The sequence below is a fragment of the Crocodylus siamensis genome, chromosome 12 (genome assembly GCF_052110815.1).
Source record: "Crocodylus siamensis isolate JL-2025a chromosome 12, ASM5211081v1, whole genome shotgun sequence".
Classification (NCBI taxonomy): domain Eukaryota; kingdom Metazoa; phylum Chordata; order Crocodylia; family Crocodylidae; genus Crocodylus; species Crocodylus siamensis.
Window position 1 is genome coordinate 9,839,357 of NC_143406.1, and position 21,073 is coordinate 9,860,429.

The window sequence follows — 21,073 nt, forward strand, 5'->3', positions numbered from 1 at the left end:
AGGCCTATTTTTTTAAGCCCATGGCCCTCACCTGTCCCAGGTCTCACACCCTGCAAGGAGTTGTGTTAAACTCCCCTCAGACTGAGATGGAGGGGGCCTGGGTTGCTCATTTGCTGGGTGAGCACCTGAAGGGATGGGGAGTAACTTAGTGAGGAACTGGGGGAGCCAAGCCATTCAAAGTGGTTCCATCCATGACTGGAGACTTGAATCACAGGTCCCCTTTCATCAGGCAACACCCTTTCCACCATGCTATCAGCTGAGCCAACCATCCCTTCAGCATGTGCTGTGGAGGGGCAAGAAAAGTAAGATTTATGGGGGTGGGAAGATGGTGTCAGCTTCAGTTCTGCCGTGCGTGGCCCATTCCCTTGTGCTCTTGCCTTTCCTACATCCGTCCTGGGTTCCAGTCTCTGGGCTCCTGCAGCACGTCCCTCTTTTGCCAATGCCTCAGTAACGTAAAGCAGAAGATGAGGACTTTCCTGTCCTCCTCCTGCTCATTGGCCTCTCCTGTTTTCCCATTTGAGCACACTGGGCAGAGCAGGTCTCAGGCTGCCCTGTTCCTGGGAACCGCTCCTACCTCTGTTACTATGAGGGACTTCCCATCTGCTTCGGTTAGGCCTTTCATCTTGCATTTCGATCCCTGCTTCAGCCACAGCAGAAGAAATTTGAATTCAGGCCTTTACCTAGGTCAAGCAAGGAGCCAGCTAGAAAGAAGGTTATGGTACAGCAGGTCTCTGTCACCCTCAAGCTGCTTAGTTTAGTCCTAGAGCTGAGAGAGGAACTGAGAGCTTCCCCCCACCCCCAGTGACTGCTCCAGCCCCAGAGACCAGTGCTCTGGCAGCAGTCACCCTGTGGCAGCTGAGGAGTGGGGCTGTGCCCCCATTCATGGCAGTTTTGGCATCGCCATTTGCCGGACATCTGTGCTTCATCATTGTGCCTCCTGAGTGAAGGGATGCTGGTTTCTTTTGTCCTGGACCTTGCTGATCCTTACTGATTTCTGCATCTCTGCCATCCTTCATGGGTTCCTGCATCTTAGAACTGCAGAAAAGGACCTGGGGGTTACGGTGGATAATAAGCTGAATATGAGCAGCAGTGTGTCCTTGTTGCCAAGAAGGCTAATAGTAACCTGGGCTGCATTGGTAGGATTGTTGCCAGCAGATCAAGAGAAGTGACTCTTCCCTCCTTATTCAGATGTGGTGAGGCCACATCTGAAGTACTGTGTCCAGATTTGGACCCCCTACTACAGGAAGGATGTGGACAAATTGGAGAGAGTTCAGCAGAGGGCAGTGAAAATAAGGGGCTGGGGCACATGACAGATGAGAGGCTGAGGGAACAGGGTTCATTTAGCTTAGAGAAGACTGAGAGGGAATTTAATGGCAGGCTTCAACTCCCTGCAGGGGGTCCCAAAGAGGATGGAGCTGGACTGGTCTCAGTGGGGGCAGATGACAGAACAAGGAGCGAGGGTCTCAAGTTGCAGCAAGGGAAGTTTAGGTTAAATATTAGGAAGAACTTGCTCATGAGGAGGGTAGTAGGGCACTGGGACGGGTTACCCAGGGAGGTGGTGGAATCTCCATCTTTAGGGGTTTTAAGACCCGGCCAGACAAAGCCTTGGCTGGGATGATCTAGTTGGGGATGGTCCTAGCTGGAGCAGGGGTTTGGACTAGATGACCTCCCGAGGTCCCTTCCAACCCTCATTTTCTATGAATCTGTGGCTCTATCTCTGCCATCCTTGATGGATTTTTTTCCCTTGGCTGAGCAGGCTGGCACCCCTTCCAGTTTAACTCTGCTGAGGCACACACCACCACTAGGAAAAGGAGAAATTCAGGGTTTATCACGCCTGGCTCTGGAGTAGGAGGGTCCGCAGAGCAGTTCTGTGCTAATGGGCTAGGAAAGACCTGGGCCTTAACAAAGCAGCTGCTGAAAGTGGGAGTGGGCTGTGCAGGCCACGGGGGTAGACGTTTCACTCAGCCCATGCCTGTGTTCCAGCTGCTGGATCTGGGGAGGAATGGAGAACACGGCCGCGCCACACTCGACGATCCAGAGGAGGTAAGTGCCTGACACATGGATGATAACATCTAGGAGAGGCCTCCCACATGAGCATGGCCTGACCTTTCTGGTTTCCCTGGGGTCAGCACTATATAGCAACTTAGTCCCGTGCCTGTCCCAGCTTCTTCCTCCACCTGGGTTGTGCGGCTTTATGGCCTATTCTGGCCCCAGCCTTTGCAGCGTCTCCTGGTGCACGGAACGAATGGGGCAGGGCCCTTTTGATTCGGACTGAGCCCTGAATGTGCCCTCTCCGCTTCTCCTGACAGAAGCAGCAGCTGAAGGAGATCCTGGAGCGGAGGAGCCACACTGAGCTCTATGAACATGAGAAGGATTTGATGTGGAAGATGAGGTACCACATCCGGGACCAGTACCCAGAGGCCTTGGCGAAGCTCCTGATCATCACTAAGTGGAACAAGCACGAGGACGTGGCCCAGGTGAGGAGGCCACAGGGCGGTTCTGGCCCAGGAACGCAAGGCAGGAGCAAGCATCAGGCCCAGCAAGGAGCGGGGGGCAACGTACAGGTGTTCTCTCCCCTTTGCCCTGCATGCAGGTACTGCAGTGCGTCTCAAAGTCCTTTGGGCCCTGAGCGCCCAGGCTTGGGGACTGTTACGGTGCAGACAGCCAGTGTTGTAAAGCTTCTGGATGAGAGGAGGAGAACTGTCAAACAGCAGCTCCACAGAGCCCGAGTAGCTTGTGCTTCCCTGACCGTTACGTTGGTTTCATCACTATTAACTCCTTAAAAAAGCTGATGTAAGTGCCCGGAACTGCAGGGCCCCTCCCCAGTTGGCTCCTGGATTGCAGAGGAGGATCATGGGCAAATGCATGGGCCTTATCTGCATGTTTGTGTGGGCCTCCCAGCCTTTGCCACTGTCGCTGTCTCCATTTCAGTAGGCCCGGTCGTCCTGTAAAACCCTCTGAGAGACTCATGGTATTGTCATGTCAGGAGCCCTTGCAGCGCTCCAGTTTCCCAAGTGCTATTCAAGGCGGTAGTGAGTGACCCCAACAAAGGAAGGTGGAGGGGACTGATGTTTAGTCTAGAAAAAAAACCAAGCGTGTCCAAAGGGAGATAATGAGCTAACTTAGCAGGTCCTTGTGAAGAGGATGCTGATCAGTCCCTACCATATCCATGGGGACTTGGATGAGAAGAAATCAGTTTAATGTGCATGCACGAAAGATTGAGGTTGGATAACAAGAAAAGGTTTCTAACCCTGAGGGAGATGAAACACCTGTCTGGGCTGTGCAGGGAGGGAGTGAGATTCTTAGATGAGATCCCTGTGTGGAAAGCTTCTTAGAGCAGGTTTGGCAGATGCCTGTCCAGGGCAGTCATGGTCTGCTGGATCCTGCCTCAGTGCAGGGGTTGGCTGAGGTGGCCTCTCGAGGACCCCTCCAGCCCTATCTGATACTGTGTCATTGGTCCTAGCTCCCATAGGCATATGTAGGCACTCAAGCAAAACACCAAGCAAAATGCTTTGGACTTGGGGCCTGGGTCACTACTTCTGCCTCTTGGGATGTCTTAGCCCCTGCCCCCACCGCCCAACCCTTCCTGCTCAGACTTCTTACCCAGCGTCATGTTCTTCTCCCTATAGATGATCTCCCTGCTCCAGACCTGGCCAGAGCTGCCTGTCCTGAGCGCCTTGGAGCTGCTGGATTTCAGCTTCCCTGACCGTTACGTTGGTTTCTTCACTATTAACTCCTTAAAAAAGCTGACGTAAGTGCCCAGAACTGCAGGGCCCCTCCACATTTGGCTCCTGGATTGCAGAGGAGGATCATGGGCAAATGCATGGGCCTTATCTGCATGTTTGTGTGGGCCTGACACAGTGAAGGTGACATCTCTGATCTCTTTCCCGCCCCACCAGAGATGAGGAGCTGTTCCAGTATCTGCTGCAGCTTGTCCAGGTGCTCAAGTACGAATCCTACTTAGACTGTGAATTAACCAAGTTCCTGTTGGACAGAGCTCTATCCAACCGCAAAATAGGGCACTTCCTCTTCTGGCATCTCAGGTAAGGGGTGATTGATCAAGTGCAGGTCAGACCCACCAAATGACATCATGGGGTTATTTTGCGGGGTGTTTCTCTCGCTGCTTCTCTATCAAGTGGACTCCTTTTGCAAGGGCAAAAAACTAGGGGGTGACGTTGTTCAAAGCTTCTTGAGGGACTTAGGAACGTCAGGCCAGTGGATTTTCGATAGAACTTTTGATTCCCGAGTCAGCGAGGTGCTCTGGACATTTTTACTCGCTCGTTCTCGTCATCAGCTTCACAGACTTGTCCTGAAATCTGAAAGGTGAGAAGTTGGCCCCTTTCTTCCATTCAGATGATAAAGTTTTTGGAGAGCCTGGAGCTGGTGGGCACCCAGCACTGCATTCACTTGTTCAGTGAAGGATGGGAGGTGGCATCAGTTTTTTTGTGTGGACACACTGATTGATCTTAAACCTGGCTCATACCGGTTCATCTGGTGCCCGCGACTCCTGTGTGAGATCCTGAAGCAAACTTGCCTTTTTGGGACAGGATCCATCCTCCTCCCTCTGTCCCTTACTGCAGCCATCTCAGTGAATGGGGTGCTCATTTTTGGGGTGCCTGATTCTCAGAGGGTTGGGGGCTCATGCTGGGTCCCCAAAATCAGCTGTTACTTCCTAAATTGGGGACTTCAGTGGCCAGTGCTCAAAAGGCTGTGCTCTTGGCAGGCAAGGCTGAGCTAGTTAGTCATCCAGAAAGAAACTTTATTGCTTCAGGCACTGGATTTTATTTCAGTTCCCTCTGGTTTTTTGCCCTCTCCATCGTATATAAAAGGCATCTGAATGGAGCCATTAATACTTGTCCTGCAATGGCCTGAACGGCAGCTGCAGCCACTAGCTGCAGTGAGTCAAGTTAGCTTTAATCTCCCCCTTGTCTCTAGGTCAGAAATGCATGTCCCAGCAGTTGCTCTGAGGTTTGGCTTGATCTTGGAGGCCTATTGCAGAGGCAGCACCCACCACATGAAGGTTTTAATGAAACAGGTAAGGGCTGCATTCAGCTGCTTGTCATGGGTGTGTGCTTTGAGCGTAGCACTAGTCTGTTACTGTCCACAGTCACTTTTCAGTGGAGTGGCTTCAGTGCCTTTGTAAAAGCCTGGAGTTCCCTGCCACATGTGGTTTCCATTGCCCCCCACCACCCCCTTCCTAGAAAATTGATCCAGGTGAAGCTGCAGTCAGCAAGAGGGCTTGCACTGCAGTTTCCTGTAGGCAGAGTTCAGTCAGAGCTCCTGACTCTGCTCTTGATTCGTAGTCTGAGCTGGGCCAGGTGATTCTGCTGCTCTGCGTTTCAGTTCCTCCATGCGGGCGTTTGTAAAGTACTTCCCTGTCACTGGCCCAGAGGTGCGGCAGAAGCTCAAAATGTTGTCTGTGACTATTAGAAGCACAGGTCCGTGAAATGCCCTATGGTCATGACCTCATCCTAGGCCAAACCCAAGATACAATTGTAAATCGACTCCCTTTCTTGTGACTCAAGGCATGAACATGAACTTCAGCTCCTAAGAGGAGCTTGCCCATCACCAGACCCCCCACATTATACTGCAGGAGAGAAGACACTTTAACCCTGGGGCAGTGGGTTTGCCAGTTTTCCACCTGTGGAAAACACCTGGCCACTCAGCTCCCTGATGGAGTTGCCCTGTACAGTCCATGCTGGCAGTTCAAAAGTAGTTTGGCTCGGTGATGCAGGAGTGCTGATGAAAATGAAGGACCCACAGGACTGTTAACAGCACTGGCCAGTGCATGTCAGCTTTGCTCTCCAGTGCTTCTGCCGTTGCAGTGCTGGGGTCCCTACACCGACCTGCCAGAGCCCTTCACTCCTGATTGACAGCACCCTCTGTTACTCTGTTCCCCCAGACTGAGCCGCAATACTCCCTGCTCCTTCAGGACAGAGTCCTCCAGCTCAATGCAACCTACCTCTGGCCTGCAAAACTCCCTGCGGTTCCAGCTGTGGTCTGCCCTAGAGCAGATGCTGCCAAGGCACTGCACTGCAATGCAGTGAATCGCCCTGAGAGGCAATGCTTGACTTCCCTTTGTGGCCCTAAACACTGTCAAAATCTGTATCTTTGTCCAGCGTATTCTTCTTGACCTGCTTTCCCCTGTCTCCGCACCAGGGGGAAGCACTCAACAAGATGAAAGCCTTGAACGACTTTGTGAAAGTGAGTTCTCAGAGGGCCACCAAGCCCCAGACCAAGGAGATGATGCATGTGTGCATGAAGCAGGAGACCTACCTGGAGGCCCTTTCCAATCTCCTTTCTCCCCTGAACCCCAACATTATCCTTGCTGAAGTGTGGTAAGGAAGGGTGTTGCATCTGCAAGGTGGAGGGTTGTATTGCTATTCGACAGGAAAGCCAAAGCCACTGGCTTTCCTTAGGCCTCTGTGCTCACCACGAGTGTGCTGGGAGCACTTGAAGCATCTGCATTCGGGGCTTGAACTCCACCCCCCCTCCCAGCCCCGTGTCCCACCAGGCCAAGCCTGAAGGGGTTTTTTTTCCTCCTTCCTCAGTGTGGAGCAGTGCACTTTCATGGACTCCAAGATGAAGCCTTTGTGGATTGTGTTTAATAATGAGGAAGCGGGTGGCAGCAGCGTGGGCATCATTTTCAAAAATGGAGATGGTGAGTCCTGAGCAGAAGCACAGCCCTCAGCAGGCCAGCAAGGACGTTACACCTTACGCAGAGTCCAGGGCCCAGCTGGGCACTCTGCGTCCTGCCGTTACGGGGTAGCTAACGAGCAGGGAGGCCAGGGCCTCAACAACAAGGGTTCCCAGTGGGGATGTGACCTGCAGCCTGCCATTGCTGTGGTGTGCTGTGTAGATCCAGCCTTTCACAGCAGCAGCCACTACATTTGTCACTGCCAAAACACCTCTTTTTAATGTGTAATTCTCAGTGGCTTCAGCCCCGTTGAGAGGGGCCTGGTGAAGCATCCCAAAGGCTGCCCTGGGTACAGCCAGTGGCAAATGGATTTGCAAATAAGTGTGCCCTGCTGAGCACTGTGGAGGAGGGGCAGGGCACCAAAACTTGCCAGGTGGTTGGGGCACTTGTACCCCCTGATGGCCTCTGCAGCAAGTGACAAAAGTAGGAAGTGCCTCCTCCATGCACACGCCTGTTGTGGGGAGAAGGGGAGGGAGCTCGGGAGAAATCTAACCAGCTCCCATTTGCGGTGCCTGAGCAGATCTCCGCCAGGACATGCTGACGCTACAGATGATCCAGCTGATGGACGTGCTGTGGAAGCAGGAGGGCTTAGACCTGCGGTGAGTCATGGGTGCTGAGTCACCGGTGCCTGCACTGAGTCACTTTCCGTCGTCCCACGTTGCCTCTGCTTTGCGGCTGAGGGGGAGAGCTCGAGATCCCAGCCGCAGTCCTTTTTGGCAGGGGAGATTGCTTATACAACTGCCCTGAGAGGGAAGCTGCAGGGTGGTGGGAGACTTGGGCAGAGCTGAAGAGCAGAGCTGGCAGCACCCGCTATGGGTCTGGAGTGGGAAGGAGGTGGGGACAAGTGGAATGGGGTGAGGGAACTTTCCATGTGCTCGAGAGGAGCTGCCCATGGTTGAGATGAGCCTGTTCCTGTCGCCACAGTGGTTTTGGCCTTGACGCGGTAGTACAGGAGGCAGAGTCACCAAGTGGCGAGAGCAGGACTTGGGCCGTCCTGGGCTCCACTCCAGGCTCTGCTCCTGATGCACTTGGCTGAGTCGCAGTGGCTGCTCAGGCCTGTGCTGCTTCCCCATCATCTTTCCTTCTCTCGGTTGGGTTGAGACAAGGGGTGTGCAGAGCCTCTGGTTAGAGGCAGGCGTTTGGGTGAAGGCATCGCTTACATCTTTACACCCAACGGCCCAAGTTTAAAACTGCCCTCAGCAGCTGGCGGGCATTTGTCACCCTTGCGGGATGATGCCTGCTATGAGCCAGGCGACTAAGGCCTCTCAAAGCCTCCTTGTGGCCGAGCATGGAGGCTCGAGGCTGGGCCCGTGGACCCTAACCCCTGCAATTCCCTCTTGGTGAAGCGGAGGAGAAAAGTCCTAAAAGCAAAGCCAGGCTGACTCTGGGCGAGGTCTCAGTGGAAGGGGTTTCTCTCGTCTCTGCAGGATGACCCCTTACGGCTGCCTCTCCACAGGCGACAAGACGGGGCTGATCGAAGTGGTCATGCACTCGGACACCATTGCCAACATCCAGTTGAACAAAAGCAACATGGCAGCCACCGCTGCCTTCAACAAGGATGCGCTGCTGAACTGGCTGAAATCCAAGAACCCGGGGTAGGTGGGACTGTCCCAGCTGCGCTCGCCTCCAGCTGAGACTCGCAGTGGCTTGGCTCCATTGCCCCCTCCTTTCTCAAGTGCTCAGCCAGTCCCTGCTCTGCTTTGAACTTCTGCGGCATCCAGCAACAGTGGGGTGTGGGTATCAGCTCTGGGCTGTAGCTTCCTTCTCTCACCTCTCACCTCTGTTGTTTCCTCCTCAAAGCCTGATATGCCTGCAGGCATCTCCCCTGAGTCTCTAATGTCCTAGGGTAGGATCAGTTCAGCCCTTCCCTGAGCTACAAAGAGGCTGTTTTTCCCAAGTTTGGTCCCACACTGGAGGCTTGAGAAGTGTGGAGCTCAGCGCCCACTGCTTCATGTGGAGTTGCAGATGCTCTGTACCAGTCAAGCTCAGACACTTGATTTGCTATGGGAGAAACAGATGCAGGGGGGACCCACACCCTATCTGAACCTACAGGGACAGTCTGTGGGGGGGCAGGGTGGAGCCCAGCCCCACCAGTCATGCAGTCCCCTGGAGCTCTGGATACCTGGAAAATGGTCTGATGCCGCCTGATTTAGTTAAGGTCAAGCAAAGAATTGTCCCCTCCAGCAGGACGGCAGAGAGGAGGTAGACTCTCTGTAGAGGATAACGCAAAAAAACACTACTCTACTGAGCTTGTGCCCAAGCCTGGCTCAGCAGGTTTCCATGGGGGACACCAGAAGAGAGGAAAAGGACCTGAGGTTTACAGCGGGGCTGACCTCTCGTTGTTTCCCTCCCTCAGTGAAGCGCTGGAGCAAGCGATCGAGGAGTTCACGCTCTCCTGCGCTGGGTACTGTGTGGCGACATATGTCCTGGGGATAGGAGACAGGCACAGCGACAACATCATGATCCGGGAAACTGGCCAGGTATGGGTGTGGGGCCGCTGGGACCCAAGCGCTCGCAGCTGTCTGTGCAGGTGGTGTGGGGAAGAGGAGCAGAAGCAGCCCAGTGGGGCCATGGCTCCCCACAGCCCTGTGAACTAGCCGGTATGGGAGCCACTGAGGCTCAAGGAACTGTCCCTTCACCCTTCACCCAGAGGTCAGGCTGCAGAGGTGCTCCTAGGAGCTCATCCTGGCATTAGACCCATTTCCTAATTTGCAGTTTCTTAGTTTAACATCGAGCCTCCTTCCCTGTACCCTTACCAGGCTGGTGTGTCATCCCTGCTGCCCCTCTGGTGTCTGTTCCTGTGGAGCCAGGTGGTTACTCTGGCTTCCCATGCCGAAGCTTTCCTCTTGTGCCAAGAGGGGCTTTTTACAGGGAGGGCGAAGATGCTTGAGAGCGGGGTTACCTGATAGGACTGTCCTGTAGCTGCTCCTGAGAAAAGTGTCCTGGCAGCTATGGGGGGTGGAGGGGGTTAACCTTCACAGCCATCATTCTGGGGCCACAGGACAAAACTGAGGAAGGGAAAGTCGTTTTGCCCACAAGCCACACACTGGACACTGCCGCTGTCTCCAGGGAAGAGATGGTTGCCACAGTTCATGTTCAGTCTGTATCAACTGAGTGACAAGAAATAACCGTCACAAGTTGGCAGAGGGTAGATTTAGGCTAGATATCAGGAGGCGCGACTTCACGGTCAGGGCGGCTAGGGTCTGGAACCAGCTTGCAAGAGAAGTGGTGCAGGCTCCTACCCTGGGGTCTTTAAGAGGAGGTTAGATGAACACCTTGCTGGGGTCATTTGACCCCAGTGCTCTTTCCTGCCATGGCGGGGGGTCGGACTTGATGATCCGCTCAGGTCCCTTCCAACCCTACCTACTATGAAACAAGCTCTGCTGAGCTCTGAAAGGCACAGCAGGGAGATGCACATCACTCCAGGCAGACCGACTCTGCCAGAGCCTGCTCCTGTAGCTTCCCGCAGGCCCCGCTCTTGGCTCTCACTGCGGGAAATCCCTTTGGTAGAACCAGCGCAGCTATTGCAGTGGTGAGAAACCTCACTGAGACCTAGTGAAGCCTTTGTTGTGGGGCTGCCCTCTCCTCCTACATCCAAGGGTCAGCAGATTGCAGAGAGCTTGGCTGGTACGGGGCTGCCTTCTTTCCCAAGCACATGCTGCGAGGACACCCTGCGAAGGGAAGGAGGGCACTGCGTGGCTGGGGACAGTCTGCTCCCCTCTCCACTAGAGGGTGCTGACATCCTTCAAAATACAGCTCCAGCTGCTTGGTGTTGCTGTCAGGGTTAGCGCAGCTTTGCAGAACGGACATCATGGAAATGCACCAATCCCCATGCAAAATCCTCTTGCTCCCCGTACTATGGAGGAGATGAAATCACTGGTTATTTGCCTATCAAAAACCTAACCAGAGCAGGATTTTGTAGCCGTGTCAGAGGGTATCCTTCTTCCAGGCATACCCTGGGACAGAGCGTTGCACTTAGGAGTAACCACTGGCCTGCCTCTAGTTCTTCTGCCACCGGCAGTGAGTCTTGCCAAGGCTTTAGAAGAACATAGAAGTCCCCCAGGCATGGCAGGGGCTGCTGAGGTGAAGTCCTTCCCGTCCCATCCAGTACACAAGTTACATCCCAAGCATTACCCACAACGCTTCATAACCTGGTGAACAAATACAGGGACTGACCGGGAAAAGCAATTTCATCTTCCCCACAAGACAATGTCTGGCTGAAAGGGGGTGACAAATCCTGAGCGCTCGCCAGGCCCCAATTATTTCAGATCCACCCACAGGTCCTGCGAAGGCAGGAGTTGCTATCCCCCATGAGTTGTCATGTTGCACTTTAACAGACCTTTTCCACTTGAATTTCAGCTGTTCCATATTGATTTCGGCCATTTTTTGGGGAACTTCAAAACCAAATTTGGTATCAACAGAGAACGGGTCCCTTTTATCCTGACCTATGACTTTGTGCACGTAATCCAGCAGGGGAAAACGAACAACAGCGAAAAATTTGAAAGGTAAGCGAGCCCTCCTGGTCTGTCTGAGCCCCAAGCACACTGCCTGTAGCCAGTGCTGCCTGGATGCAGCATTATTCCCTGCCCTTTACATTGCAACCAAAGGGGTGATTCAGCCTGAAGGAGGGAAGATGTGATTGCTTATGTTTGAAATGGTCTGGGGTCTCCCCTCACACTGCTTGAGCAGGCAAACCCAAGGATATGTCACTGCTATCGCTGCAGCTGTCTGCCCTCTTCTGCTGAGCCTTCGGTTTTAAATGGATGCATTTGGAGGACACAGCCCAGCCCTGGCCTTTCCTTGATGGAGCTTTGGGTCTGGAACGGGAGCAGTGGCAAATGCTGCCTTCTTGCCTAGACTGAATACAAGCCGCTGGCATTCGTCCTTCCCAGTGCTCCCTAATGCGCCGTGTTTTGGTAAGCAAGTGGGAGGCACTGATGGTCCCTCAGGACATCTATACACATGCTCTGGGGTGGAAAAGGGTGTGCTTTAACTAGAGCAGCTCCTAGAGCCTCCGTAGTTAAAGCATCTGCAGCGTCACCTGTATTCAGCATCCTGTGCTTCAAAATGGCAGCCAGAGTGTTTGAACAAGATTTACATAAAGTGCCCCGCCACTTTTTTGAAGCACAGGGATGCTGAATAGATGTGAGGTAGATGCTGCTGGAGCACGTTGATTAACACACTCCAGCAGAGGCAATTATTCGAGTCTGCACAGACCTATGCTAATTGGCACTCATCACAGCAGATGTCTGGCACATGTATAGGTCTCCTCAGAACACATCCACACACAGGGCAGCAAATGCATGTGTGCACAGCTGGTTACCAAGGTGTAAATTCATCAGATGGAGCAGCTGACACCAACTTGCAGACTATTGTGTCTAACTTGGGAACACGTTCCAGCTGCTGCCCTTACTTCCTCTGCTTCCCCTTCTCTTCCTGAGCAGATTCAGGGATTACTGTGAAAAAGCCTACATGATCCTGAGGCGCCACGGTCTCCTCTTCCTGCATTTGTTTGCACTGATGAAAGCTGCTGGCCTGCCAGAACTCAGCTGCTCTAAAGACATTCAGTATCTGAAGGTAAGAGAGGCTGGGCATGGGGGGGGGGCAGGGGAAGGTGGGGACAGACAGGGCAGGCACTCAAGGTAAGAGGTGGCTTAGTATGTAATCTTGTATGTTAGAAAGGATGGGAGCTGAAAGCTGCCTGTTCTGCAGCTTGCTTCATAAAACCAGGGAGTAGCTAGTCTGGCAGCCAGGCATTGGGCTTCTGAAACGCCTCGGCTTTCTGCAGTTCCAAATCACCCCATGCAGAGTGTCGCTTCTTTATCAGCTCTGCTGTGCTGAGCATGTCTGGGAGTACCAGCGCTCAGGCTAGTCCATGTTTTTCTTCATTGAACATTTTCATAAGCTGAGACTTTTAGAAGAAAAAAAAATCCTCTACCAGGCAGCCTCGAAGTGGCTCAAAACAAGTACAAGTAAAACCAGCCCTTGACCACCCTGGGGGCTTTTCTTGCAAATCACTTTGCATGGTTGGCAGTAGGACCCACTTCTATCCTCAGCTCCTTTCCCTGCTGGCTTTCTAGCCAGCTGTTGTACACAGCTGCACTTCAGTAGAGGCAGGGATGGAAGTAATGGTTTTGGGAGCAAGCCAGTAGGAGGCTGGTGTGTTAATTTCTCTCTCTCTGTTAAAGTCTCTTGTTTCTCACCTGCCTTAATGCAGCTGGACAAGGCCAGATTTAAAGTGTAACAACACATCCCATCTGCCCATAACTTCATCTGCTTTAAAAAGGGGCAGAGGAGCTGCTGTTCTGGAGCAGGCATCAGCTGTTATTTGTTACAGCTGCAGGACTCTAGGGCGACAAGTGAACTAACTGAGCTAAAGCCACCCTAACATGGAGCAGAGCAAAGCAGGGCTACAATTGGAGCATGTCTGTCACACCCATATCACAACAGGATCTTGCAGACTTAAAAGCTGCATGGTAGCAGCCTGTGTGGGTATGCTTTGACTGACACGACTGTTTCATACACAACCCATTTCCTTTGCTCCATCAGGAAAAGAGGATAGGGTGACTAATTGCCAAATGTGAGCCCTGGGAGGGCCCCGCAGGAGGCCATGCACCCTTGCAGTTCAAGACTTTGCTGAGCTGTGCTGCCAGACGGTCATTTTACTGCAATGAAAGCAAAGCCAAGCACTCATTTTTGCCTCTTCCCTTCAGGACTCTCTAGCACTGGGAAAAACAGATGAGGAGGCGCTGAAGCACTTCAGACTAAAATTTAATGAAGCCCTTCGAGAAAGCTGGAAAACCAAAGTGAACTGGCTGGCGCACAATGTCTCCAAAGACAACAGACAGTAGAGCAACTGACTCAGCCTGTGCACGTGCTCTGAGGGAATGTAATGGTGCCTGCACTGATGCCAGAAGTTGCTGCCTATGGTAGACAGTTTTCTAAAGCCTGCTGAATGTTGCCACGTTAAGAATCCCTCACCTGCATCCTTTAGAGATTGTGTTCCAGAAGTTTCTGCATGCCCAAAAATTGTTGGACCACCACGAGCTGCATAAGCCTGTCTATTGTAGATCATTAAAGGCTGAAGGAGAGATGAGGCAATATAATTACCATAGCCAATAAAAGGTAGGTAGATGTACTATGACCTTAAGAACATTACACTTAAAAACATGCTTAAAATACACCATTTAAATGGAAGTCAAGGCAGTTGTGATGTAGTTTAAAACCGTACGCAGGCGGAGTGTTTCAGCTATGTCAAGACAACGCTTTTATTTGGAGCTGTGCTCCAAGATGGACTGTGTTTCAGCCAGCAGCACAGTGAGTTTTTAAAGCCAGGCAAGAACAAATAGTGCACTAGCACTAAGTGGAAAACGTTTACTCGTGGCATCAGACATTAAGCCTGTTTCTGTGTAAACAAGGTGGAGGGCCTGGCTTTGCTGTTGGGCGATTGTCTTTCGTGGCAGGTCTCCCAGCACCTTGCCCCTACCCATCCAGGGATGTATGAATAAAGCTTCACCAGATGGTTGCCTGATTCCAGACAGACTGGTGCCTGTTACTTCTGCACAGTAGAGAGATCACGTAGGCAAACTGACGTACATGTTTTTCATAATTGCCTAGTAGCTGGGAAAGATTACTGAAGTCTCATATGCAGCAGGGAGGATGGTATCTGTTGTAGTCTTCAATAAACTGGCCTGCCTTGCTGAGGAATGAGCGCACAGTGCACAGACTTAATAGCTCAGTGTCTGAGGAGGCAGTGCGGTGCCTGCCAGCTCTGACTAGGTACACGGTGCACTTTCAGTCAGACCTGGAGTCATGTTACTGGTTTAGCCCCTTAACAGTTAAGACCTGAAATGCACTGCTCATCCAGACTCTCTCTACTGCCTTCAGTTTAGGCTTTCAAAAAATGTGTTTACACTCTCAGGCCCTGCTCCTGTGTTTGGAGCAACACAGATCAGTGGCATCTATTTTCTTTTTAAAGTGCAATAGACAAAGTGACATCACAGCAAACAGGCAAAAAGTGAACAATTTGTGAGGTGCTCTGCCTAAATGCAGCACACCCTAAAAAGGCATTGCTGCAGTCAGTCCCACAATTCAACTTACCTACAACAAATCAGAATCGAGTGGGCTTTCTTCCTTGGGGGCTAGCGAAATAACTCTTGCTATCCTGTCCAGCAGCCTAACAGGCTGCTGGGCCTGGTCAGTCAGGATTCCCTTTCCCACAGTGCAGAGCAGAATCTTTATCTGATCTCCTCCACGGCAAGTTGAGGGGAAGTGTACGTTGAAGCTTACTCAGTCAGACCCCACTGTAAATAAATCTACTTGTACAACAAATAGTTACATTCCTTTAACAGTGATAAGCTTTACTTTGCTACTACTTCTATTTATTTAGGGAGGTGTTCATGACTTCTTGCTTTGTGTGAACTGATTGTGCCTAGTTTGCTGCCTTTGAAAAAAATGATTTATTTTTTTAAACCCCGCATGGTTTTTGAAGGAGAAGATGTTTACATGTTCAACTCTTCAGTTACTTCTAATCTGTGACTTCAGGTGCATATTTGTAAGTCTAAAAATAAATATTATTTGATAAATTGTACACTAGTGCAGGGCAATGTCATTCCCTGTTTTGGGTGCTAGTTTGTTATCCTGCACAGTCATGACCGCTGTAAGTTATTCCAAGATGTTGACAGTTGCTACTAGAATCAAGGAAGGACAGCAGACAGTCTTTAGAACCAGAAATTTATTGTAGCTTATAGACTTTCCAAACTGACCTATTACCAATATACACATCTGAAAAGTTATACCCACAGTGGCTACAAACTGCATCAGAAAGTTTACAACCTTTCAGCATTAGCATTAAATCATGATCAGTTTTAGTCCTAAAATACAGCCGCTACAGTGACAGTATATGGAAGGATAAAGTCTTCTACACATTGACATTAACACAGGACAACTGTCAGACATAAGTTAAAAGTTCCCCAGTTTACTTAAAACTAGCAGTTATGTTACCACGGAAGTAATCAAAACCGGTTCCCCATTTTAGAAATCTAAAATTTTACATTAAAAAACAGTAAGCTAATTGTGTCTGTTCTTCCCCTGCTTTCAGGTCCATCTAGTATTGTAAAAGGCACTCCTCAGAGTCAAGCTTTACTCAGATAAAACCCACCACTAGGTCCCATTTCAAACACTGGGAGGCAAGATGTGCAAGAGGTAAGAATAGGTCTGCTCTGTAAATGAAACAAGCTTTTAGAAACAGCTGGCTCTGCCTTCCTTTTTACCTGTTTGTTTTCTGACACCCCACCCCCCCTTCAGCTCTTCAGTTGTTCCTTTGGCAGGTTTAGTCATTTCCCAGGGGGTTTTAAATCTGAGCCACTAACCTGCTTTGGCAGATGTGCTGTGCACCTAGAGAGCAGGCAGAGAACATTGAGTATCAAAAATCTGGAACTTTGCTTACCACAATGAGGAGCAACTGGAGCTGTAGTTCCATATTGCAAGTAGGGAAATTGCTGTGTAAACCACTACCAAATGACAAAGCAAATATGCAGATATTCAGAATTCAAGGCTCCGACTAGGACCAAAAGTAAGTTTAGTGGAGAACACGACCTGCCTTACGAAAAATCTAGCCTCACCACCATGGGGTCATAACTTACTTTTCGTACCTTTCAGCCATTCCTTTAAGAGAGTCCTTTGCAATTCCAAGTTAGAGAGCTTTGATCAACGACAACCAAAGTCTGCTGTGTCTTGATACAAAGAGTAACTTGATTCACAAGGTTTTCTGGTTGGATAATGTACGCTATAATTTCACCAGCAGGAACACACATTTACTAAGTGTAAACAAAAGGCTTAGTACACCAATGGTCCATGGTACTGTACAAGGAGCTACAGGGAATGAGCACGGGTGTGTCTAAAAGGAATGAAGTCACTATGCCCCCCAACCCTCCCACCCCCAAAATTAGAAAAGTTCAAAATCCAAAAAATAAACCCCGATCTACGCCGACTGGCAGCCAAGGCATGCAGGGACACAGGTCTCCAGCTTTCCAGCCTTGATGACCATGAGAAGACTCAAGTGAATAACCTGCCCTGGCAGCAATGTCAACAGCGCAGCAGCTTTGGACTACAGCAAGCCCCATGCTGATTACCCGGGGCTCTGGCAAGAACACTTAGCACAGCAGCAGCAGCAGACTGACTCGCCCCACATCCAGGTAGCCTTTATTTTTTCCCAGCAACCCTTATACTGAAATGAGTTAAGGATCAAAGACCAACTGTATTAGGCAGGGCAGTTGAATCTCTGTTAGAGATCCTGAAAAGCCTTTACAGAAAGTCACAGGCTTGTCTGTTCCCTCTGCAAAAGTAAAGGGGGGGGGGGAAAAATCAGAGCAGGGCTTGAGTGATTATGGCAGTCAAGGCCAATGACACTTAATACATCTACACTAGATAACTGTGCCCATGCTCCTGCTGCAGTAGTTATGAGACGTGTTACTTCATGCTTCATGATTTTTACCTTTAGCATGTTTTAAACCCCAATCCCTGTTTTCACTACCACAAATGACATAATTACATAATTCCAAGATATTTACAAAATATTAAAAAGTCTGTTAATCTTCTACATATTAACCTCATTCTGCCACTTTACACATGCACTAGTTTGGGAAAAAATAAAATTCACCAGGCTGAAATGAGCAATGTTACCCTTTGTCAACATGTGATCTTTGCATCGGTCAGAAAGAGGAAGAGGAACAAAGCCAAAGTCGCTTCACCAGGCAAAGAGACAGTCCAGAGACTTGTGTGCAATGGCTACAGATCTGCAGAGTCACTTAGCTGAGATGACATGAAGAAAAAGTGCAAGGTGGTTCCTCACATAGTGTAAAAAAATCCAGTCAGAGGCATGGGGGAGGAAGGAGAGGTGCTAACCACAACTCTAGAGACAGCATTAGAACTAGCCAATACCACACACACACTGGGAGGCGCGCTGGTCGGAGCTACTGGCCAAATGACTTTTTTTTTTTTTACACCATGGATCCTTAGGAACAATGGAGTGAATTACAGTGGAGTCTTCTTGAGCAGGAACAAAGACAAAGGGAACAGCTGGAATCAATAGCTGAGGGTAGAGTCATCCCATTCCAGCTGTTGCTGTCTGTTAACATTCTGTTGGTCCTCTTCCTGCTCCCCTTCTTCCTCCTCACTACTTTCAGACTCTGCACTAGTGATATCATCTTCTTCCTCACCATCTTCACTTTCTTCCTCTTCCTCCTCCTCCTCTTCCTCACTGCTGTGCTGGTCCTCATACGTCTGTTAGACACAAATTAGCCATTGATTTCACAGCTGCCTACCTTCCTCCTCCCCCTTTGCATTAAAACAGAAGGCGCTATCCAGAGGAGCAGTTTGAGGAAGTTCAGCACATAGCAAGCTATTAGCAAAATGCAAAGCAAGTGCCTCTGAGGTGGTTCTATGATTTTATAAAGATACCAGCCACTCCTGCCACTTTTTAGCAGAAACCCGTTCCCCAAGGTGATCCAGTACTTCAGAAGCTACTATTGAAAAAGGATCCTTGGATGTCAACACACAGCAACATTAGCTGTTTAAAATCTCATTGTTTCCTGCTTTTCTACATCAAAGTATCAGCTGGGAATGAACTATGCCAACAGCTTAATGGAAAAGCTAATGTGGTGTGGAGTTTGGCATAACTCACTCATTGAATCAGCCACTCAGACTCATTACTGGCCTGGCATAATCTATGGGTCCTCCTTTGAGCAGCTGTCTACCACAAAGCCACGGGGCACTTAAGAGCACAAATCTTAAGTGCCACAGTAGTTGGTCCAAGGAATTGATTCATATTTTCCTGGGCCTGGTTAAACAAATTGTGTCAAAGTTTGCATCTCCCAACCTATCCCATGTTCTGTGATTTGCTCTCTTCAGTGACCCTTTCCAGAAGCGTGACTGCCATAGCTGAATATTTTACAACCTGGAAAGCGGCGTTTTAAGAAAATGCCAAGACACAAGCCTTACCTCCATAGGGTTCACAGTGATGGTCAAGGCAGAGTCATCCCAATCCATCTCGTTTTCCTTTCCAGTATCCTGGTCACGCATCGTTCTCTGATGCGCAGCCCGGATTCGGAAGACTCCCAGGATAATCATGAAAACCAGGAAACTGACACAAACCACGATCACAACAGTTGCAGTACTTGGCACAACTGTAACAACATGAGAAAAGGACCGTTTTACAACAACCAGTCATGCTAACATGCTGCACTTACAAAGAGCTTTCCAAACATTAACTAAGTCTCATTCCCACCCCACCCCACAGGAAGTGGATAAGCATAACCCCCATTTTACAGATGGCAAATGGAGGCAGACTGAAACTTAGTCAGTGGGAGAGCAAGGACTGGGGCCAAGAACTTCCTGGCTCCCACTCAGCTCATCATGTTTTTCTGCTGACAGCACAATTCAGAGCACCAGATTTATATCTAGCTCAAGTCACAAGGGAAGTTGGTGCCATTAATCCAGTCCAATGAACAAATGTTCACAAAAAAAAAAAAACAAATATGTCATTTCACTATGGCTAGCAGCATCTCTTCAAGAGGCATAAAGTCACACCTATGCTCACAGGGCTAGAAATGAGTACAGGACTGGCAAAATAAAATCAGATCCATTATACCCAACTTTAGTTAGTACTGGTAGGGTTTCTAAAGGCTACTGAAAAACCATGCAAGGGGACCCATCACTCAGTTTTGGACAATGGCTGAGTTCAGGGGAAGAATGCTGAGGTTTTCCAAGGTATTCTTCAGAAGCCCACTCCCACCTCCTCAGACTCATTTTAGGATCTTATACTGCACCCTCCCATACCAGTATGCATCTCAGCTCCAAAATTATCAGGTTACACACACAGGTAAAGATCCTGCTGCAGTCAGGGGAGAAGGCACTTTGTTTCTGCCACTGGACTGGCCTCTTTGTAAATCTCCAGCCGACTGTTCATCTCAGCTGGAAGGAAGATTAGTTTAATATGCTGCCCATCTTCAGACAAGAATCTGAAGCAACTTGAATGCTCTGCAGCAAGAAGTCACCTGGTAGTTTAGCAATGGCAGTAAGTGATTTTCTTACCTGAAAACGGGTGGGGGTTAGCTAGGTTGTGACCAGAGAGATCAACAAATGTATGATGCACTGGGTGGACAAACTGTGGTTGGGCAGCTATATGATTAGCATGTTCAACTGGGTTAGCTGTGTGGATAACATTCACCTGAGAACAAAGGGAAAATGTCAAACTAGGGAAAAAGAATAGCTGGCCTAGGCACTTGATCAAATAGCTATGCTCCGGCTGTAGAGCTGGCACATGCCCCTGCCATAAAGCACATCTGATTTCCTAAACTGTATCTGGTTATAGGTACAAATCAGTGTGCAGACACCATTTTTTCAGAATAAGAAAGCTAACACGTACATACTGAAATGGTTACGTTATTTTTCATTCACTTATTGTTATTTCACCACATGTCTGTATAGAGCAAACTTTAGCTAACAACAATGACGGGTAAATCCACATGACAGACCAGGCAGAAGACCCTGAGGTACTGTGACATGCCAGATACCACATTTCAGAAGTTTAACATGGGTCCCCCAAAAGAACTTCTTTCATTTAGACAGGCTCAGCTGCAAGCAAGTTTCACGTTTTGGTGACCACTCTCGTCCTATGCATAACTTAATGAGTCCCCCTTGGTGCTGGAGCTTGATGTGGTTTGTGACCAGCTGCGCAGCAGGAGGAATGGAAGTGTAACACAGGGCAAGGACAGCATTGCTAGTTTGAAAAAGTTTGGAGGGAGCTGGCCTCAGTGTTTCCAGTGCTTCAAGAAACAAATGCCGATTAACCAATCATACAATTTCTATTCTTTGTGCATGCTGGGGTGCGCGGAGGGGAAGGCCATCAATTGTTGTTAAGTCAGACTCTTATTTTCACTGCCTGCTAGTAAGCTGCACTTATAAATAAAAGTTAGCCTGACAAATTCAAGGGCATGATTACAAAATAGATCCATGACAATGGTAACAATACGTGTAAAAAAAAAAAAAAAAAATGACTTCATGCTACAGCAAAATGTCACTGTTTTACTATCCCTCAAGTACTGATTGATGTAAATGTACATCAAAGCCTGGCAAACACTGAGGGTTAACTAACTTTGAAGTTCACATCAAGTAAAGTCATTAATTAGATTCTTCTGCAGATGGAATGCAATTTTAGCCACATTACTCTCTTCCTTTCCAGAGAAAGCATGCAGGGCAATATACTTCTTTCTTTAAATCTTTCTCCTAGTCAGCGTTAGTGCTTTAGATCAATCTCTGTATTATGCAAAGTAGAAAGTAAGAAGCTTCAGAGCTAGATTTTTATTAGTCACCTAA

At 49.5% G+C, this 21,073-nt stretch overlaps 2 protein-coding genes across 9 annotated transcripts in view; one reads left to right on the forward strand and one right to left on the reverse strand.

Annotated features, from left to right (window-relative positions):
* Positions 1 to 14,228, forward strand: part of PIK3CD (phosphatidylinositol-4,5-bisphosphate 3-kinase catalytic subunit delta) — a 73,478-nt gene extending 59,250 nt beyond the window's left edge. For all 5 annotated transcript variants that reach the window (XM_090024654.1, XM_090024655.1, XM_090024656.1 and 2 more), the window contains 13 exons: positions 1,984 to 2,043; positions 2,310 to 2,477; positions 3,630 to 3,751; positions 3,900 to 4,043; positions 4,936 to 5,035; positions 6,160 to 6,338; positions 6,552 to 6,661; positions 7,218 to 7,296; positions 8,125 to 8,292; positions 9,054 to 9,177; positions 11,057 to 11,202; positions 12,142 to 12,274; positions 13,411 to 14,228. In XM_090024654.1, the coding sequence (XP_089880780.1) occupies positions 1,984 to 2,043; positions 2,310 to 2,477; positions 3,630 to 3,751; positions 3,900 to 4,043; positions 4,936 to 5,035; positions 6,160 to 6,338; positions 6,552 to 6,661; positions 7,218 to 7,296; positions 8,125 to 8,292; positions 9,054 to 9,177; positions 11,057 to 11,202; positions 12,142 to 12,274; positions 13,411 to 13,548 (1,671 nt within the window). In that variant the 3' untranslated portion in view covers positions 13,549 to 14,228. The remainder of the gene's footprint in view (positions 1 to 1,983; positions 2,044 to 2,309; positions 2,478 to 3,629; positions 3,752 to 3,899; positions 4,044 to 4,935; positions 5,036 to 6,159; positions 6,339 to 6,551; positions 6,662 to 7,217; positions 7,297 to 8,124; positions 8,293 to 9,053; positions 9,178 to 11,056; positions 11,203 to 12,141; positions 12,275 to 13,410) is intronic.
* A 1,185-nt stretch (positions 14,229 to 15,413) lies between these two features.
* CLSTN1 (calsyntenin 1) overlaps positions 15,414 to 21,073 on the reverse strand; it is a 62,643-nt gene continuing 56,983 nt past the window's right edge. For all 4 annotated transcript variants that reach the window (XM_090024661.1, XM_090024659.1, XM_090024660.1 and 1 more), the window contains 3 exons: positions 19,790 to 19,925; positions 18,698 to 18,882; positions 15,414 to 17,980 (listed from right to left, as the gene is read on the reverse strand). In XM_090024661.1, coding sequence (XP_089880787.1) covers positions 17,783 to 17,980; positions 18,698 to 18,882; positions 19,790 to 19,925 — 519 coding nt within the window. In that variant the 3' untranslated portion in view covers positions 15,414 to 17,782. The remainder of the gene's footprint in view (positions 17,981 to 18,697; positions 18,883 to 19,789; positions 19,926 to 21,073) is intronic.